This window comes from Panthera uncia, chromosome E1 (genome assembly GCF_023721935.1).
Source record: "Panthera uncia isolate 11264 chromosome E1, Puncia_PCG_1.0, whole genome shotgun sequence".
NCBI lineage: Eukaryota > Metazoa > Chordata > Mammalia > Carnivora > Felidae > Panthera > Panthera uncia.
The window spans coordinates 18,050,415-18,067,273 of record NC_064814.1 but is presented as its reverse complement, the minus strand read 5'-3'; the positions used below and the strand labels follow the sequence as shown (position 1 = coordinate 18,067,273).

Genomic DNA, 16,859 nt, shown 5'->3' with positions numbered 1-16,859 from the left:
TACCTTTTGAGTAGTGTTCCATTGTATGGATGGTACCCCATTTGTTTACCCATTCACCAGTTGATGGATATTTGGGTTGTTTCCAGTTTGGGGCTATTATAAAAATACTGCTATGATCATTGGTCTGCAAGTCTTAGTGTGGACACATGCTTCCATTGCTCTTGCATAGATACTCAGGAGTAGAATTTCTGGGTCAGATGTTAAGTGTATGTTTAACGTTTGAAGAAAATTGCAGACTGTCTTCCAAAGTGGCTGTTATATGTTCTATTGCGACGAGCAGCGTATAAGGGTTTTGGTTTCCCCACATCGTTGATGCCAATACTCGATGTTATCTGTCCTGTTGCTTATAGCTATCGTTTTGGGTGTGTGGTGTTATCTCCCTGTAGTTTTGATTTGCATTTCCTGTGGTCTTTTAAAACTGCTTTGTATTATAGAATGTATTGTATTGATATTTATCTTCTTCTAATCTGTGAGCTATTTTAGGGTTGATCCATCTATCTAGCAGAGTGCCATTGGGCAGGTACCTGTTAAATACTTAAGGTTTGTTGAAGTAATGAATGAGCAAACTGATACTTAGTATGAGTGGCCAATTCTGTCATTTCGGGTAACAGAAAACATTGATAAATTAACTCTTGAGATGATAGAAAAGTCAAGTTTCCTCCCCTGAACACATTTATTTTTTCCAGAGTTTCCAAAGAGCAATACCTTGACTGAAGTAAATTTTGCTTCCTTTCCTTTCCTTTCCTTTCCTTTCCTTTCCTTTCCTTTCCTTTCCTTTCCCTCTCCTCTTCTCTTCTCTTCTCTTCTCTTCTCTTCTCTTCCCTTCCCTTCCCTTCCCTTCCCTTCCCTTCTCTTCTCCTCTCTTTTTTCTTTTCTTTTTCACCCATCGGTGGGAATTAAAACATGTAGACAGAAACTTCATCTCTAAATGACTAAGAGCTTGTTGAATAGCTTGGGAGAGAGAGCCATTTGGGTTATTGATTACTCCCAAGTTCTGGGAGTGGGGGATTTCCACCAGTACTATGACTATCTGCCAGTTCTCCACTTCTCTCTCAGTTTGAGCAGAAGTCTGCAGACATTTTCTGTAAAGGGTCAAATAGTAACTATCCAGGTTTTGTGGGCCAGGAAACAATATCAAGGATGTTACATGGGCGCTTATATAATGAGAGACCGAACAAATCTCCATGAATTTTTATTGATGAAATTCAAAACATATTAATAATCGGGTACGATTTTTTATAATACAGATTTATTAATGAGAATAGAATTTTGGCGGGGGAGAATAACATTTTGCTTAGAGTTCAAAGGTAATGTTTCCTATCATCATGGTAGAAACGGGGCCTCGTTATCCAATAAAGCTTCCCTGAAAACACCATGGTCGTCTGTCTTGAGAATTCACCAGAATGTGCTGGCTGTGTTGGCTCTGATTGCGTTGGAAAACTTTTCACAGGGAGGAGCTGATTAACAGCATAGGCTCTGGGCTAAGACTCCTTGGGTTTGAATGCCTGCAGAGATTCAATAACTATGAGATCTTTGACTACTTACAAACCTATCTAGAAGCTTCTGTTCCCTCATCTATAAAATGAGTAATAGCACCTACTTCACAAGGATATTGTAAAGATTAAATACAGAGATTCAGAATGACATTTTGTAAATATTATTCTTCTCTTGATTTTCAGCCGTGTAAAAATGTGAAAAACCATTGTTAACTCACAGGCAGTACAAAAATGGGTGGAGGGCTGGGTTTGGCCTGCAGGACATAGTTTATGGGCCCCTGCAGTAGCGTATAAACTGAAATTATTGCCACTTATTTTGGAAATAATGATTACTTTTTTCTAATTGCAAAGCACCATATGCTCACTGGAGGAAATTTGGAAAACACAGAAATGCACAATAAAACAGAAGTCATCCAGAATCTCCATCATCCAAAGATGTTTTATTGGTAGCATGTCACCATCTATCCCTACAGTCCGTAGCGTTCATATGTAAACATACATTTCTTATTTTATTTATTTGTTTGTTTTTTCTGTATTGAAACGTTTTTTAAAATGTTTATTTATTTTGAAAGAGAGAGAGAGAGAGAGAGAGAGAGAGAGAGAACGCTCGCGTGAGCAGGGGCGGGCCAGAGAGAGAGGGAGAGAGTGAATCTCAAGCAGGCACAGAGCCAGACTCGGGGCTCGAACTCACAAACCATGAGATCATGACCTGAGCCAAAATCAAGAGTTGGATGCTCAACCAATTGAGCCATCCAGGTGCCCCTCTATGATGTTATATTTTATTTTATTTTATTTTATTTTATTTTATTTTATTTTATTTTGAGAGAGAGAGAGAGGGAGAGAGAGAGCATGCACACAGGAGGGCAGAGGGAGAGGGAGAGAGAATCCCAAGTAGGCTTCATGCTGACAGTGTAGATAGAGCCTGATGTGGGGCTTGATCTCACGAGCTGTAAGATCATGACCTGAGCTGAAACCAAGAGTCGAATGCTTAACTGACTGAGCCACCCAGGCGCCCCAGTTTGTTTGCATTCATAGTAATTGTTGACATATTTTAGATTATTTCTCTTATTTCATGCTATTTCCAACACCTTTCCTTTGCTTTCTTTTTTCTCTTTTCTTATCTCTTACTGAATTCAATTTTATCTATTCCTACCCCTCCTTTTTTTCTCTATTAGTTTTGTTGGCCTTAAATATTTAAGGTGCGCCCTTAATATTTAAGACTTAAATAACAGTTTAAAATTAATTATACCTCTGCCTGGTTTATTTTCTTTTTATTTAGTATTATAATTTCTCCCCAGTTTTGGTATTTTATTGTCTTTGATCTTCTGCAGGCTGACTACAGTGTGTGTAGATTTATTTTGATTTATCCTGCTCAGAATTTGGTATTATTCTCTACTTGGAGGATTTATGGCTTTCACAGTTCTGGAACATCCTGTCTTTTAAAATATTGCTTCTCCTCGGGTACCTGGGTGGCTCAGTCAGTTAAACATCCGACTTTGGCTCAGGTCATGATCTCACAGTTTGTGGGTTCGAGCCCTGTGTTGGGCTCTATGCTGACAGCTCAGAGCCTGGAGCCTGCTTTGGATTCTGTGTCTTCCTCTCTCTCTCTGCTCTTCTCCCGCTCATGTTCTGTCTCTCTGTCAAAAATAAGTAAATATTAAAAAATTTTTAAAAATATTGCTTCTCTTTCATTTTAGCAACCATAAAATGTGCCTCCACATCTGGTGTGGGAAGCATAGTTGATTGACCCCCAGATGCCACATCTAAGGATTTACTCAAAAGCCATCTTCCCCTGGGATGCTCCCTGTTTTGGACTGAGTGTGATGGGGGTTCTAGTGCTGGCCTATTCCTGTAAGATGTTGGACTCGTCCAACGAGTGACTTTGGCTCAAGGGTTCTCAGCCAAGTGGCCAAAAACTTTCTCAGAGTTGTGCTTCATTCTCAGTCTCATCCTTTCCAACATGCCTTTTTCCTCTTCCTCCTTTAGAAGTTATACCTACATCATGGTCCGCACGTCCTCCTTAGCTACTCGTGTTTTTCTCTAACATCCTTCCTTGGCATCTGCATCTTGGAGGATCCAAACTAATATAATTTCTATTTTGGTCATCTGGATCTTGCATTAAATTCATACGGACCTTCTCATTTTTCATGTACTCATTGTCCCTATTCTATGGTCATTCTTTCATGTCCCTTTCATCTCTCTGATCCCTTTGGTAATGTCCTCAAATCTGTCTTCCATTTTACTTAATTCTCTCTTCTTTTGTGTCTAGTCTGCTGTTTAACCTTTCTGTTGACTTTTTAATATCAGTGTTTATAATAGTCATTTGTTGAAGTTCTATTTGGCGTATTTTCAAATCTGACTATTACCTTTTTCATATTTTTTTCCTCAGGGTTTTATTTTCTCCTTTATGTCTTTAATTTTCTTTCTTTCTTTCTTTCTTTCTTTCTTTCTTTCTTTCTTTCAGAGAGAGAGAGCACAAGTTGGGGAGGGAGCAGAGGGAGAGAGAGAGAATCTTAAGCAGTCTCCACACTCAGTGTGGAGTCTGATATAGGGCTCGATCCCACGACCCTGGAATCATGATCTGAGTAGAAATCAAGAGTCGGACGTTCAGCTGACTGAGCCATCCAGGTGCCCCATGTCTTTAATAGTTTTAAACATACTTACTTAGTATTCTCGGTTTCAAATTATAATTTTATTATCCCAAGTTCCTGGACTTGTTTGTTGTGTTTGCTGTTTTCTGCTCATGGTATTTTATAATTTTAGATTTTCTTATAAGCTGATTTTTAGTGGGGATTATTCTTTTTCTGTGGGGATCTCATGTGGCCTGATAGTGGGACTTCTCCAGAACAATTTGCATTATTGTTCTAGAGATCCCATGAGTATCCCTGGCTTGGGACCAATGTTTCTGCTAATTTCTTAGTTTGGAATTTTTCCAATCATTATGCTCATGGTTTGGATCTGGGATATCCATTTTTTAGGGGAGAGTTTTGTTTGGTTTTTGTTTTCCCTGTAGAGCCCAGGGACCTATGAAATTGTCGTCTTGGACCCTTTTCCCAGGGGAAGAGTTTTTCCCCTTAATCTTCACTGAGGAAGCAATCCTTGGAGGATTCTGCCTCTCCTGAAGGGTGTTCGTTCTAGCTCTGGTTATGGCAGCACAAGGTTTTATCTCCTCTGTCCACTTGGGTTTTAAAATCCAAGTCTGTAAGTTACCAAAGCAGCCTCAGGATTAGCTCACTTGCTTTCACTCACTTTTTCCCCTTTTCAGGTCATATTTTACCCAGCATTCCTATGCGTTTGTAGCGAGAAGTTGTTTTTTGTTTTTTCAAATATCTTATCCTATCACCATATTGTTGAATCAGAAGCCCTATTTACCACATTCAGTTCTTTTTTTTTTTTTTCCCCTTAACTTTTTAAGGTTTATTCATTTTTCGGAGACAGAGACAGAGCGTGAGTGGGGAGGGGCAGAGAGGGAGACAGAGAAGCTGAAGCAGGCTCTAGGCTCTGAGCTATCAGCACAGAGCTGGACTCGGGGCTCAAACTCACGGACCGTGAGATCATGACCTGAGCTGAAGTCTCACGCTTAATCAACTGAGCCACCCAGACTGACCCCCCTCCCCGCCCCCCGCCCCCCCGCCACATTCAGTTCTATGATTCAAGCCTTCTCTGGGCACCAGTTTCTAAGCCGTGTCATTAGTGAAACCCATAAACTCACTCATGATTAGAAAACCTGGGCCTTTGATTGTGTTGAGACTGTAGGTCTATAGTGTATCTTGAAGGGTTTGGAAAGATTACCTTTATCTTCCAATCTGTGGTAACTTCATTGGTAAATCACGAAGCCCTTTAAGATTTTACAAATAGAACTGACACTTAGAAAGTGATGATGGGGAGGGAGGGGGTGCCTGGGTGGCTCAGTTGGTTGAGCATCTGACTTTGGCCTGCGTCATAATCTTGCCATTCCCAGGTTCGAGCTCCACGTTGGGGTCTGTGCTTGACAACTCAGAGCCTAGAGCCTGTTTGGATTCTGTGTCCTACTCTCTCTCTCTCTCTCTCTTTCTCTCTCTCTCTGCCCCTCCCCCACTTGTGCTCTGTCTCTCCCTCTCTCTCTCAAAAATAAATAAACACTAAAAAAATTAAAATGATGATGGGGGTGCTTGGGTGGCTGAGTTGGTCAAGTGTCTGACTCTTGATTTTGGCTCAGGTCATGATCTCACCATTCATGAGATCGAACCCCACATTGGCCTCTGTGCTGATGTCGTGGAGCCTGCTTGGGGTTTTCTCTTTCCCTCTCTCTCTGCCCCACCTCTGCTTGCCCTCTCTCAAAATAAATAAATCATAAACATTTTAAAAACATTTAAAAAATGTTAAAACATTTAAAAAAAATGATGACATTGTTTTGTCATTATTTCTTTTACTGCACGGGCCTAGTAATAGAGCTCTCTGTTTTCCTCCCCACTTTCTCCCAGCTTTCCCACCATCCTTCTCAATTTGTCCTTTGTCAACAGGACAGAAAAAAGAGGTTGAAGTGATATATGGGTATAATCCTCTGTGCACTGCTAAAAAGATAAACTTAAATGAAGTGATTTATTACCTGTGACAGGTATACTGCACCCAAAATTGTCTGTCAAAGTTAGTGCCTCATTGATTTTCCATACTTTCTCTGTCTGCCTCTGGCTTGCCATTGTTCATTAGAGGTGAGTAAACAGTTTAAGGTGGCCGGGTTTTCTCCCAGTCTGGGCACTCTGCCGCAGGGGTTGGGTTAGCCTTTCTTTGTGTTGGAGGGCTCAGGACTTTTGCCTTCAACTGTATGAGAAGGATAAATTCCACAGGTACCTTGGGATGACTCCAACTAGAAGTAAAACATATTCTATACTCCCATTTTGAAAAGGCTTCTAGAATCTTCCTATTCGAGTCAAAGAAATCATAGGCTCAGTAGAACAGCACAGGATAATAGACAGCTGTAGGAGCAGTGCCTGAGTAGGGCTGGTCTGTATTAGTTGATGATATGGAACATTTGGTAGGAACTAATGAAATGGGAGTCTCTTTTCACTTGAGGGGACCACATGCATATCACACAGGACACGTGTTTCCTGTTTTTCTCCAAACCCGTCCCACCGTGTTGGAGAGTGACGAAGCAGAAATCTTCTCAGCAACCACAGTTCAGCCTTGGGAGTCAGGCTCAGTGTCCTCTATCTTCAGCAATGCCCAGATATTGAGGCAGTTGTTTTTAAAATCTTAAAAATTTTCGACTCGCATGGACCTCAGATCTTTTCGTTCACTCTTCTAACTTTATGTAGACTAGGAATCTGGACCCTGCCAAGTATTCGATAGCTTGTTCGTTGTCATAGAACGAGTCACTTGCGCGGCCAGGATGACGACCCGCCTGTCACCCGTTACCCTTCCTGGGAGGGCTTCTCCTCTGCTTCTCTGGGAACTCTGGGCAGAGCTCGGTTTGCCTGCACGACAGACACGCTTCGTGGATTGAAAACCTGTGCTGTTCGTAGCTCTCATCTTTGAAGTTCATTTGCTTGGTTCTTTGATCAGAAAGAGAGTTCTGTGTATTATGGGTTGGAAAGAGTGAGCTTAACTCTGATTTTTCTTTTCTTTTTTCTGTCTTGTGCTTAAGGTATAGTAATCTAGTATAGTAAGGTATAGTGGCCTACTGCTCCATAGTGGGCGCTTTCCAAATACATATTGTGCTGGAAAAAAGACTGCTTTTATGCCAATGGGGTGGAGCCAGGGAATTGATTTATATCATGTAATGACATTTCCTAATTGGCAAATTTGGTGTGGGGGGTGAAGACTAGTTTGATCACTAAATAGTTACAGTTGACCCTTGGACAATTGCAGGAGTCAGGAGGTATTGACCTCCTCCCCCCCATCCTACACAGGTAGTATAACTTTTGACTCCCCCAAAACTTAACTACCAGCAGCCCACTGTTGACCAGAAACCTTACTGTAACGTAGAGCCGACGAACACATCTTTTGTATATTATATTCTGTGTTCCTACAATAAAGTAAGTTAGAGAAAAGAAAATGTTGTCTACGGCCATACCACCCTGAACGCGCCCGATCTCGTCTGATCTCGGAAGCTAAGCGGGGTCGGGCCTGGTTAGTACTTGGATGGGACAAAAGAAAAATGTTCTTAAGAAAATCATAAGGAAGAGCAAATACATTTGCAGTTCTGTACCGTATTTTATTGAAAAAATCTGCATCTGAGTGAATCTACACAGTTCAAACGTGTGTTGTTCAAGGGTTAATAACTATATCGACAAATACATAGATTGTGTTTATATATACACACATGTATATATAGTAATATACTAATGGTATTTGGCATTTTTAATTAAAGTTTTTTTTAAAGTTTATTTATTTGAGGGAGAGAGAGAGAAAGAGAGTGAGCGGGGGAGAGGCAGAGAGAGAGAGGGAGAGAGAGAATCCCAAGCGGGCTTTGCACCATCAGTGCAGAGACCAAAGTAGGGCTTGAATGCATGTGAGATCATGACCTGAGCTGAAACCAAAAGTCAGATGCTTAACTGACTGAGCCACTCAGGTGCCCCAGCATTTTTTATTTTAAAAATGATAAGCATCCTGTAGTAATTTGTACTTATAAATACTATTACATAGCAAGTAACAGTTTATAATAGCTTAAGGGGGATGAATATTGCTGGACAGTTCTCTCTTTGTACCTCTGATTGACAGCTAGGGGGAGTTGAAAGTGTGATTTGTGTTAGTTTTCTTTTTTCTTTCTTTCTTTTTTTAAAAAAATTTTTAAATGTTTATTTTTTGAGAGGGAGAGAGACAGCGTGAGCAGGGGAGGGGCAGAGAGAGAGAGAGGGAGGGAGGCACAGAATCTGAAGCAGGCTTCAGGCTCCAGCTGACAGCACAGAGCCTGACACGGGGCTAGAACCCATGAACCCCGAGATCATAATCTGAGCCTAAGTCGGACGTTTAACAGACTGAGCCACCCAGACGCCCCTCTTTTTTTCTTTTTTAAAGATTTTATTTTTAAGTAATCTCCACATCCAACGTGGGGCTCGAACCTACAACCCCAAGATCAAAAGTCACATACATGCTCTACCAACTGAGCCAGTCAGGTGCCCCAAGTTTTCTTGTTTAAATACTTATCTGCCGTACTGAATAATCACTTTTTAATTGAATTTGTGGCATATTTTGCCATCGTATGCATTTGTGGCAACGTTGATTCAGCTTTCCCTGAGCCCAAACTACCAGTTCTTACAGGTTAAGCAGGATGTTGCCTTCATGCTGAGATTAGTTTGTGCTTCACATAGTTGGAGGTCTGAGGAAGCAAAATCAGCTTACAGAAGTCCCTCCCTTAGGGTCAGGTAGCACCACAGATATCAGGAGAAGGTACCTGAATGTGTATATGATGGTAAAAATGACAGGATAACTTAGGCGTTCATATAAGCAGAGAAAAAAATATATAGACCTGCATTATGTGCATTTTCTTCTCTGTGTTCCTTAGTGGTCTGATTATTCGTGTGGCCGAGATGTAAAATCTTTGAGCTTCTAACATCATAGTTATTCATAAAGGCATTTAGGCTGATGGCTTTCTCAGAACGTTCTGCTCTTCAGGATGGAACTTCATCTATATTTCAACGAATTTCTAAACGGGGGAGGGAAACAGAACATTTTTCCTTTGATTAATTCATTGGTGTTTTAGTCCTCAAGGACTCATATACCGGTGAACTCCAAAAGGAAGTCCGTAAAGGAAGAATCGTAAATTGGAATTGGAACCGTGAAACTTGCCCCATAAAAATCTTTGAGTGCTGTTCTAAATTCAACATCTGAAATATAACGGACTAGGCAAAGATTTATGAAAGCTAATTTAAAAAGCTAATTTAAAATTGTACCCAAGAAGCACCGTCTTATGAGTTGTATGGAGTGTTTAGGCTTTTACAAGTTTTACTCTTTTACAATTACCTGGGTCTTAAGCTACTTTGCCCACGAATCAAGTACTTTAACTTAGCATTACTCCTAGTTAGATCACAGAGGCATGCTTTGCATTCTTGGGCTGTCCACTGGGACTATGCCCTTTGGAAAAAAATTTTATGATTTTAAGATTTTATGTTATTGGATCTATATATCTGTCTTAGAGTGGTCTCCAGAGGCTGACCCAAAGATTGAAGATTTGGGGAGGTGATCCTGAGAAGTCCCAGGAGAAATAAGAAAAGGGAGGAAGGGAAGGTAATAGTGTGTGTGTAAAGGATAGGATTTCCAACCGATCCAGTATTTAGGAAATAGCCTTCAAAGGCACTAAGGCCAGAGTCTGCCATGATGGTAACACCATTATGAAATCCCATATGTACCTTGTTGAGAAAGACTTGATGAATGGCATAACTCTTTGCCTTATAAGAGATCAGTGAGGGGTGCTTGGGTGGCTCAGTCAGTTAAGCGTCAGACTTCGGCTCAGGTCGTGATCTCACAGCTTGTGAGTTCGAGCCCCGCATCGGGCTCTGTGCTGACAGCTCGGAGCCCGGAGCCTGCTTCGGATTCTGTGGTCTCCCTCTCTCCTTGCCCCTCCCCTGCTTCCACTCTGTCTGTCTCTCAAAAATAAATGAACATTAAAAAAAATTTTTTTTTGTGAGTGATCAGTGAGATTGGGCTTGCCAATGTTGAGTTTTTCCCAACTTGGGTACAGGGTGCCCAGGCATTAGCAAAATCAGCGTTTTGTTGTAGAATCTTGTTAGGACACAGGTCTGTCACCCAGGTGTGGCAGAGCCCCTCCTTCTAATGTTTTTTCTCCAACCTGAATAAGGAAGAACCAGGAGGTTCTGGTGGTTAGGGCATCAACTGGGCTTTGGTCTTAAGTCCCTTCTGCTCGGTTCTTCTCAGGGGAGTGCTGGAATCCTTGGGCTGGAAGTTCTCGTCCAGGATCTGCCAGATGCTTCCAAAACTTCATAGAAGCTCAACTCCCAGAGTCTTGCATCAGGACTTCCTTAGAAGTCAGGCTGTGTGCAGGGAGCTGAGGGATAGTGTGAGGGTGAGGTAGGGAGAGTGGCAGGGCAGGTCGGGGAATGCCGAGCTTCAGCCAGGTTCGTGGGGAATTTGGGAGCGTGACTTGTGCTACAGAGCTGGTCTCCCCCAAAGCCCGAGGGTCGACCTTTTGTGCCCCTCGCCCGTGTCAACCATTGATAGGTTGCGGGCCTCCTTCAGCGTAAGTATAACTTCCCAGGAGGAGTGGCTTCCAGAGGCAAAAGGCAATTTCATGGACTAGGAGGCACATGGGACCCCTTAGCAGTGACACTCACAACAGCCACCCCTGCTGAAGGGGTCCAGGCAGGGCCCTCTGGCATTCCCCAGCAAAGAGACCAGGGCCAGGCTTTGGCCTTTTTCTAGCTCGTCCCCTTTAACATAATTTACCTGTCCTCCAAGTGTCCCTCTTCAGAGTCCCCCCCACCCCCCTCCCTCCAAATTCAGTGTCCTCCCCTCCTCCCTGGAAAAACTCCACTCATGGACAGAGTGGGAAAAAAAGTCAGAAGCCTGTGCCTTCTGCACCTGTGGCTTGAGCTGAATCCCACTGGGGGTTCTCTGGCTTGGGGAGGAGTGGGGGGCCCTGGTGCTGGGTGGGAGAAGACGGATGCTTTACTCGTGATCTGTCTTTCAACCACGTTGTACCAGAGTCAACTAAATAGGCCTCGGAAGGGAGTGTTAATTTTCTGCCTCGAACAACCCAGCAACCAATCTACTTTTATTTATTTTTATTTTTATTTTTTAAGTTTATCTATTTTGAGAGAGTTAGAGAGCATGAGCAGGGGAGGGGTAGAGAAAGGGAAAGAGAGAGAATCCCAAGCAGGCTCCACACTGTGAGTGTAGAGCCTGATGTGGGGCTCGAACCCACAAACCGTGAGATCATGACCTGAGCCGAAATCAGGAGTCAGATGCTTAACCGACTGAGCCACCCAGGCGGTTCACAACCAACCTATTTTTAGTAGAAAGTAAGTATTTTTCTCCTGTGAACAGGCTAAAAGGGCTCTGAGGCATCCAAGAAATTCCCCTCCTTTCCCCCACCAACTCAAATTTCTTGCCCTGACATAAGACCCGATGAAGAGGGTGTGGAATGGTGAGAGAGGGGTCAGTTGTGAACGGGGTGTTAACTGAATGGGTGCTGTCAGCCATGCTTTTGAAGTGTCCTTGCTCTGTGATTTCTCCAGGATTGAAGGGCTGTTGCAAAATTCTGAATTCTGGAAGCCAGTATTGTCCTTTTGCTAAACCCTCAAATCCCTTTAGGGGTCTGATAGATTTGCCTTGCCTGCACCCCAAATATATTTGCTCCGCAGGTTATTGTCACTAAGGGTAAACACCAAGCTCTGTATCTTTTTTTTTTTTTTTTAAGTAGGCTCCACCCACCGCGTGGGGCTTGAACTCATGACCCTAGGATCGAGAATCCGATGTTTGTACCAACTGAGCCAGCCAGGCGCCCCGCCCCCTCCGCCCCATCTGTATCTTGATGGAAAATTCAAAATCATAAAAAAACAACAAAGGTGCCTACCAGCCACACCCGGGTGCATGTTGCATTTGGGTATTGTGTCCATAACCTTGACCTAAGGTCTCCGTGACCTTAGAATAAAACCCCTAAAGAGGTCAGCCTGACGTTCTAGAAAGCTGTCCTTAGGACATACTCTATCCATTAGAAGTGAGCCATTAAACCCAGCACACAAGGGGGAGGGGCAGTAAGCTCTACCTCCTAAGGGGAGGCTATCAAAGAAAGGTTCAGATGGGCTGAAACCATCACAGTAATTAATAAATACTTTCAGAAAGATTCTTTCAGGCTCTGCAAGTATCCTAGTTCCCCTTTAAGAACCTTGAACATTCACCAGGAGATCCTGCAGCTATGATTACTGTGGCTGGCATTCTAGAGATTTTCTGTTTTCTCTCCTTCCTTCTGTATTTATTATTTGGAGTTCCTCTGTAAGGAAGACGTGTCCCTTCTCTTCCTTTTATTTATTTATTTATTTATTTATTTATTTATTTATTTATTTATTAGCTTATCGATTCATTTGTTTGTATCAGTAAGGACTCACGGATATTTATTTCATTCTTTGGGTGAGAGTTTTTGTGTTTTTTGTTTTTGTTTTTGTTTTTGTTTTTGTTTTTTAATTATTCTCAAGTTAGTTAGTATACAGTGTAGTCTTGGCTTCAGGAGTTGAAACCAATGATTCATCACTTACATATAACATGCAGGGCTCATCCCGACAAGTGCCCTCCCTAATGCCCATCACCCATTTTCCCTACCCCTCAGTTCCCCACCCCCATCAACCCTCGGTTTGTTCTCTGTATTTACGAGTCTCTTATGGTTTGCCTCCCTCTCGGTTTTTATCTTATATTTCCTTCCCTTCCCCTATGAACATGTTAAGTTTTTCAGATTCCACATATGAGTGAGATCACAGTATCTTTCTCTGACTTATTTTGCTTAGCATAATAACCTCCAGTTCCATCCACCTGTTGCAAGGGGCAAGATTTCATTCTTTTTCATTGCCACATAGTATTACATTGTGGATACATCCCACTTTTTCTTAATCCACTCATCAGTTGGTGGACATTTGGGCTCTTTCCATAATTTGGCTATTATAGATAATGCTGCTATAAACAGTGGGGTGCATGTGCCCTTTCGAATCAGCATTTTTGCATCCTTTGGATAAAAACCTAGTAGTGCAGTTGCTGGGTCATAGGGCAGCTCTATTTTTAATTTTTTGAGGAACCTCCACACTGTTTTCCACAGTGGCTGCACCAGTTTGCATTCCCAGCGACAGTGCAAGAGGGTTCCCCAAGAGCTTTTTTTTTATTTTAAATATTTTATTTTTAAGGTATGTCTACACTCAGTGTGGGTTTCGAACTCAATGGCCCCAAGATCAAGGGTCGGACGCTCAACCGGACTGAGCCACCCAGGTGCCCCCTGAGAGGTTTTTGAAATAGGAAAACAGCCTCTTTGAATCAGGTGGAGGGAGGTGGTAAGAGTGTCAGTGCGGATCAAGAGCACATGGGGGATGGAGCGAAGTTCCTGAGAAGGTCAGCAATGATGACATTCAGAGGGGACGCCTTGGTGAAAATGAGGGACACTCTGTTCTCAAAAACAGGGACCAGGAAAGACTGGACGGCCAATTTTGACGTCAGGAGGGAGTTCCCATTAATTAGCTTTTGTCTTCTCGGTCAGTTGGGAAACTGACTTTTGGAATTTAAATTTCCTTGGCCCCAATTCTTGGCCTCCAGAGAAGGGTTTCTCAACCGCTCCACTCTTGACAGTCGGACTGGATCATTCTTCGTTGTGGGGGTTGTCCTGTGCCCACAAGATGCCAGCAACATCCTCGCTTCCTCCCCCAGTGTGACCACCAAAATGTCTTCAGTGCCACCAGCGGTCCCCTGGACAGCAAAATCACCCCTGGCTAAGAACCACTGATGTAAAATAACTTACACAGAAGTCTGGCAACCCACAGGATTCCTGATCTTAACCTTCGAAAGACTAAGACGAGGCATTCACCTCTAAGTTCCCGCAGAAAGAACTGAGCTGTCCCAGCTGGAACACTCGGCTTTGTTGCCATTGGTGAAGCAGGGCCCTGTTTCCTTGGGGATAGTGGGTGTTCTGAGCACACAAGCCGGATGAATCAAGAGGAAACACGGTTCTGTTTCTCAGAGCGTCTTTGCTTCTGAAAAGCGTTGTTGCGGTTAGAGTTTTGCTTCACGGTGGAGGGTTGTTTTGCTTTCTCTGTGGTTTCTATGTGGGCCGAGAGAAGCAACTTCGTTGTTATGTCACATGGGGACATAGAAGCTGTTTCACAGGTGAGTTTCCAAAAGCCAGTTTGTTCTAAAAACCGACATGACACTTAACCTAGCTGGGTGAGCATTGGTTGCTGGTACAGTTGTTTCTTAAGAGCGCTGGGGATGTCAGGGACTCTGAATTCCTTTAAGGCTCTCATTTTATTTATTATTATTATTTTTTTTTTTTAATTACTATTATTTTTTAATGTGTTATTTATTTTTGAGAGAGAGAGAGCGAGCGAGGGAGGGGCAGAGAGAGAGGGAGAGAGAGAAGGAGACGCAGAATCCAAAAGAGAGAGAGAGAGAGAGGGAGACACAGAATCCAAAGCAGTCTCCAGGTTTTGAGCTGTCAGCACAGCACCTGATGTGGGGCTCAAACCCACAAACCATGAGATCATGACCTGAGTCGAAGTTGGACGCTTAACCGACGGAACCACCCAGGCGCCCCGTGGCTCTCATTTTATTATCCAAAGATGGCTTGCATTTTGGCCTAATTTTTTTTCACCTCCAGTAAGTTTTTTAACAGCATTTCCAACAGCAAACATGACAGAGATTAAGGAACCAAGCCAAGGCTAAGGCTCAAACGACCTTGTGCGATCGCTGATGCCATCTGTTGGCAGCTGGCAGAACTGATGCCCTTCGGAGTTCTGTTTATTGCACAGAAAGTGGAAAGTTGGCTGCAGGGTACCTTCCTTGCAGCCTGGAGCTGTGGATCAGAAGGATAGGACAGGGGTGGAAAGGAAGGGACCGTGAGTTTGCTTTATAGGTCCTGCATGGGCCATTAGTTGTTGGCAGGAATCCATATTTGAAAAAATTTCAGGACTTTTATTTTTTTTTAAGTTTACTTATTTATTTTGAGAGAGAGAGAGAGAGAGAGAGAGAGAGAGAGAGAGAGAGACAATCCCAAGTAGGCTCCACGCTATCAGCGCAGAGCCTGATTTGGGACTCGATCTCACGTACTGAGATCAAGAGTGGAGGCTTAACAGACTGAACCACCCATGCTCAGTACTTAAAGGTACTAGCTGGGATGCTTTTGGGACCTAAAATCCATTTATGAGTCAGTTGTCATCTAAGAAAGTTACGGTCCCAAGGCATTGGCCTTGGGGGGGGGTTAACAGAACAGCAGGGAGGACCCTTAACTACAACAGTCTCCTCCAGAGCCTTAGCATGTGGCCCACGCTTGTGGAATTTGATTGGTCAGGGACACTATGAACTCCTCGCTTTCATCAAAGAAACTGACACACTATCATGTAAAATAAGTATCATATTATATCTCTCTTCGTTGTGTTTTCAAATACTGTTTGTTTGTGTCTATACCAATCCATTTCGGCCAGCAACCCTTTTTGGATACAAAACCGTGATTCCCAGACACTGGGTTTCCTGGGTCCACAGATGCCGTTAAAAATGAAAGCCAGCATGAGTCCAACCAGTGGATACCCAGCCCTGACCATACGTAAGAATCACCTGGAAAACGTAAAACATCCCTGAGGTTGGCCTCCCTGCCGTCGGTACTGATTTAATTCCCCTGCAGAAGCCCTGGGTCATGGGTTCCGCTTTTGGAACCACAGTGATTCAGGCACACCGCTCTTCCTCAAAGTGTGGTCTGCATTTGGAACCTTGTTAGAAATGCGGATTCTCAGGCCACCCCCCCCCCCCCCAGACCTTCTGAATCAGTCTGCATGGGAACAAGGTTCCCGGGTGATCCCTGCGCACGGTGGAGTTGGAAGCACACGGTGTTGCCTCTGAAGAGGGGGGTGTACTGAGCTGCCCGTTGGTATCCCCACTGAGGACACCTGTTTGTATTTCATGTTTACCATTCACGGTTTGGGTGGCCTTCGTCAAGGGCCCCAGCTTCCGCCTGCTCGGTGGGTGCCGTGGGCGTCCCAGATCGAAGCCACAAGAGAACCCAGGGGCCCTTCTTCTACCCCCACCCGGTCTTGCTCACAGCTAGCCGTTAGAGTGTGTTTCACAGCACGGGTGCCTCACGGCGTAATCGCCAAACCCAGACTCCAGTCTGTGGGTTACCTCTGGGCTCTTCCTGTTGAGACTGATGGTGCGTCAGTGCCGGCTGAACCCATGAGGACAGGTTCAGCCTGGGTTCAGCTCCCCAAGACTCTCCCTCGATCTCTAGCCTAGAAGCCGCCTGTGTTGAAAAGGAGGGAGGCAGCGCCTCTTTGTTGGTTTCTGTTTTTCTAAATGTAAACGTTGGTGTTTGAATATTTGAATGAAATTAAGGCTGTGGGGGCATCTGGGAAGCATCTGACCTTACAAACAGGCTTCATCCCGGTCGGACTTGGGGTTCGGATGAGGGGCCTCTGGGCCGGGCAACCCTCTTCTGATCCAACGAATCCATCCATCGTCTTTCTAAAAGAGATCTTTTTTAGTTCGTTTCTTAAAACCCGATGCTATATGAGAGATCTTTTCTAAATCTGTAGTTTCATTTTGAGTAGTGCCTAAAAGAGACACTGAAGTCCCTGTTCAGCCTTTTTTGGGAAACGGAGATCCTTGGCTTCTTTTCTCTGCCGTCTTTGACAACAAGCCCTCTGTGATGAACGGCCATTCGAAGCCAGGCAGGGCTGTTTTGTCGTC

The 16,859-nt window shown here is 43.6% G+C and overlaps 1 protein-coding gene and 1 long non-coding RNA gene across 6 annotated transcripts in view; one reads left to right on the top strand and one right to left on the bottom strand.

Annotated features, from left to right (window-relative positions):
• The window catches only part of PITPNC1 (phosphatidylinositol transfer protein cytoplasmic 1), a 268,872-nt gene that overhangs the window by 66,643 nt on the left and 185,370 nt on the right, over nucleotides 1-16,859 (top strand). Inside the window, exon 1 of one of the 5 annotated variants that reach the window (XM_049636379.1) lies at nucleotides 13,996-14,291. The exons of the other annotated variants lie outside the window; for them this stretch is intronic. Within the exon in view, the coding sequence (XP_049492336.1) occupies nucleotides 14,229-14,291 (63 nt within the window). The 5' untranslated portion in view covers nucleotides 13,996-14,228. Of the gene's footprint in view, nucleotides 1-13,995; nucleotides 14,292-16,859 lie in introns of those variants that run through there. 5 annotated transcript variants of the gene reach the window in all.
• LOC125926689 (uncharacterized) lies at nucleotides 9,077-14,009 on the bottom strand. Its single transcript, XR_007459133.1, has 2 exons — nucleotides 13,927-14,009; nucleotides 9,077-9,120 (listed from the first exon to the last, which is right to left on the bottom strand). It is a non-coding gene; the product is annotated as an uncharacterized LOC125926689 (long non-coding RNA).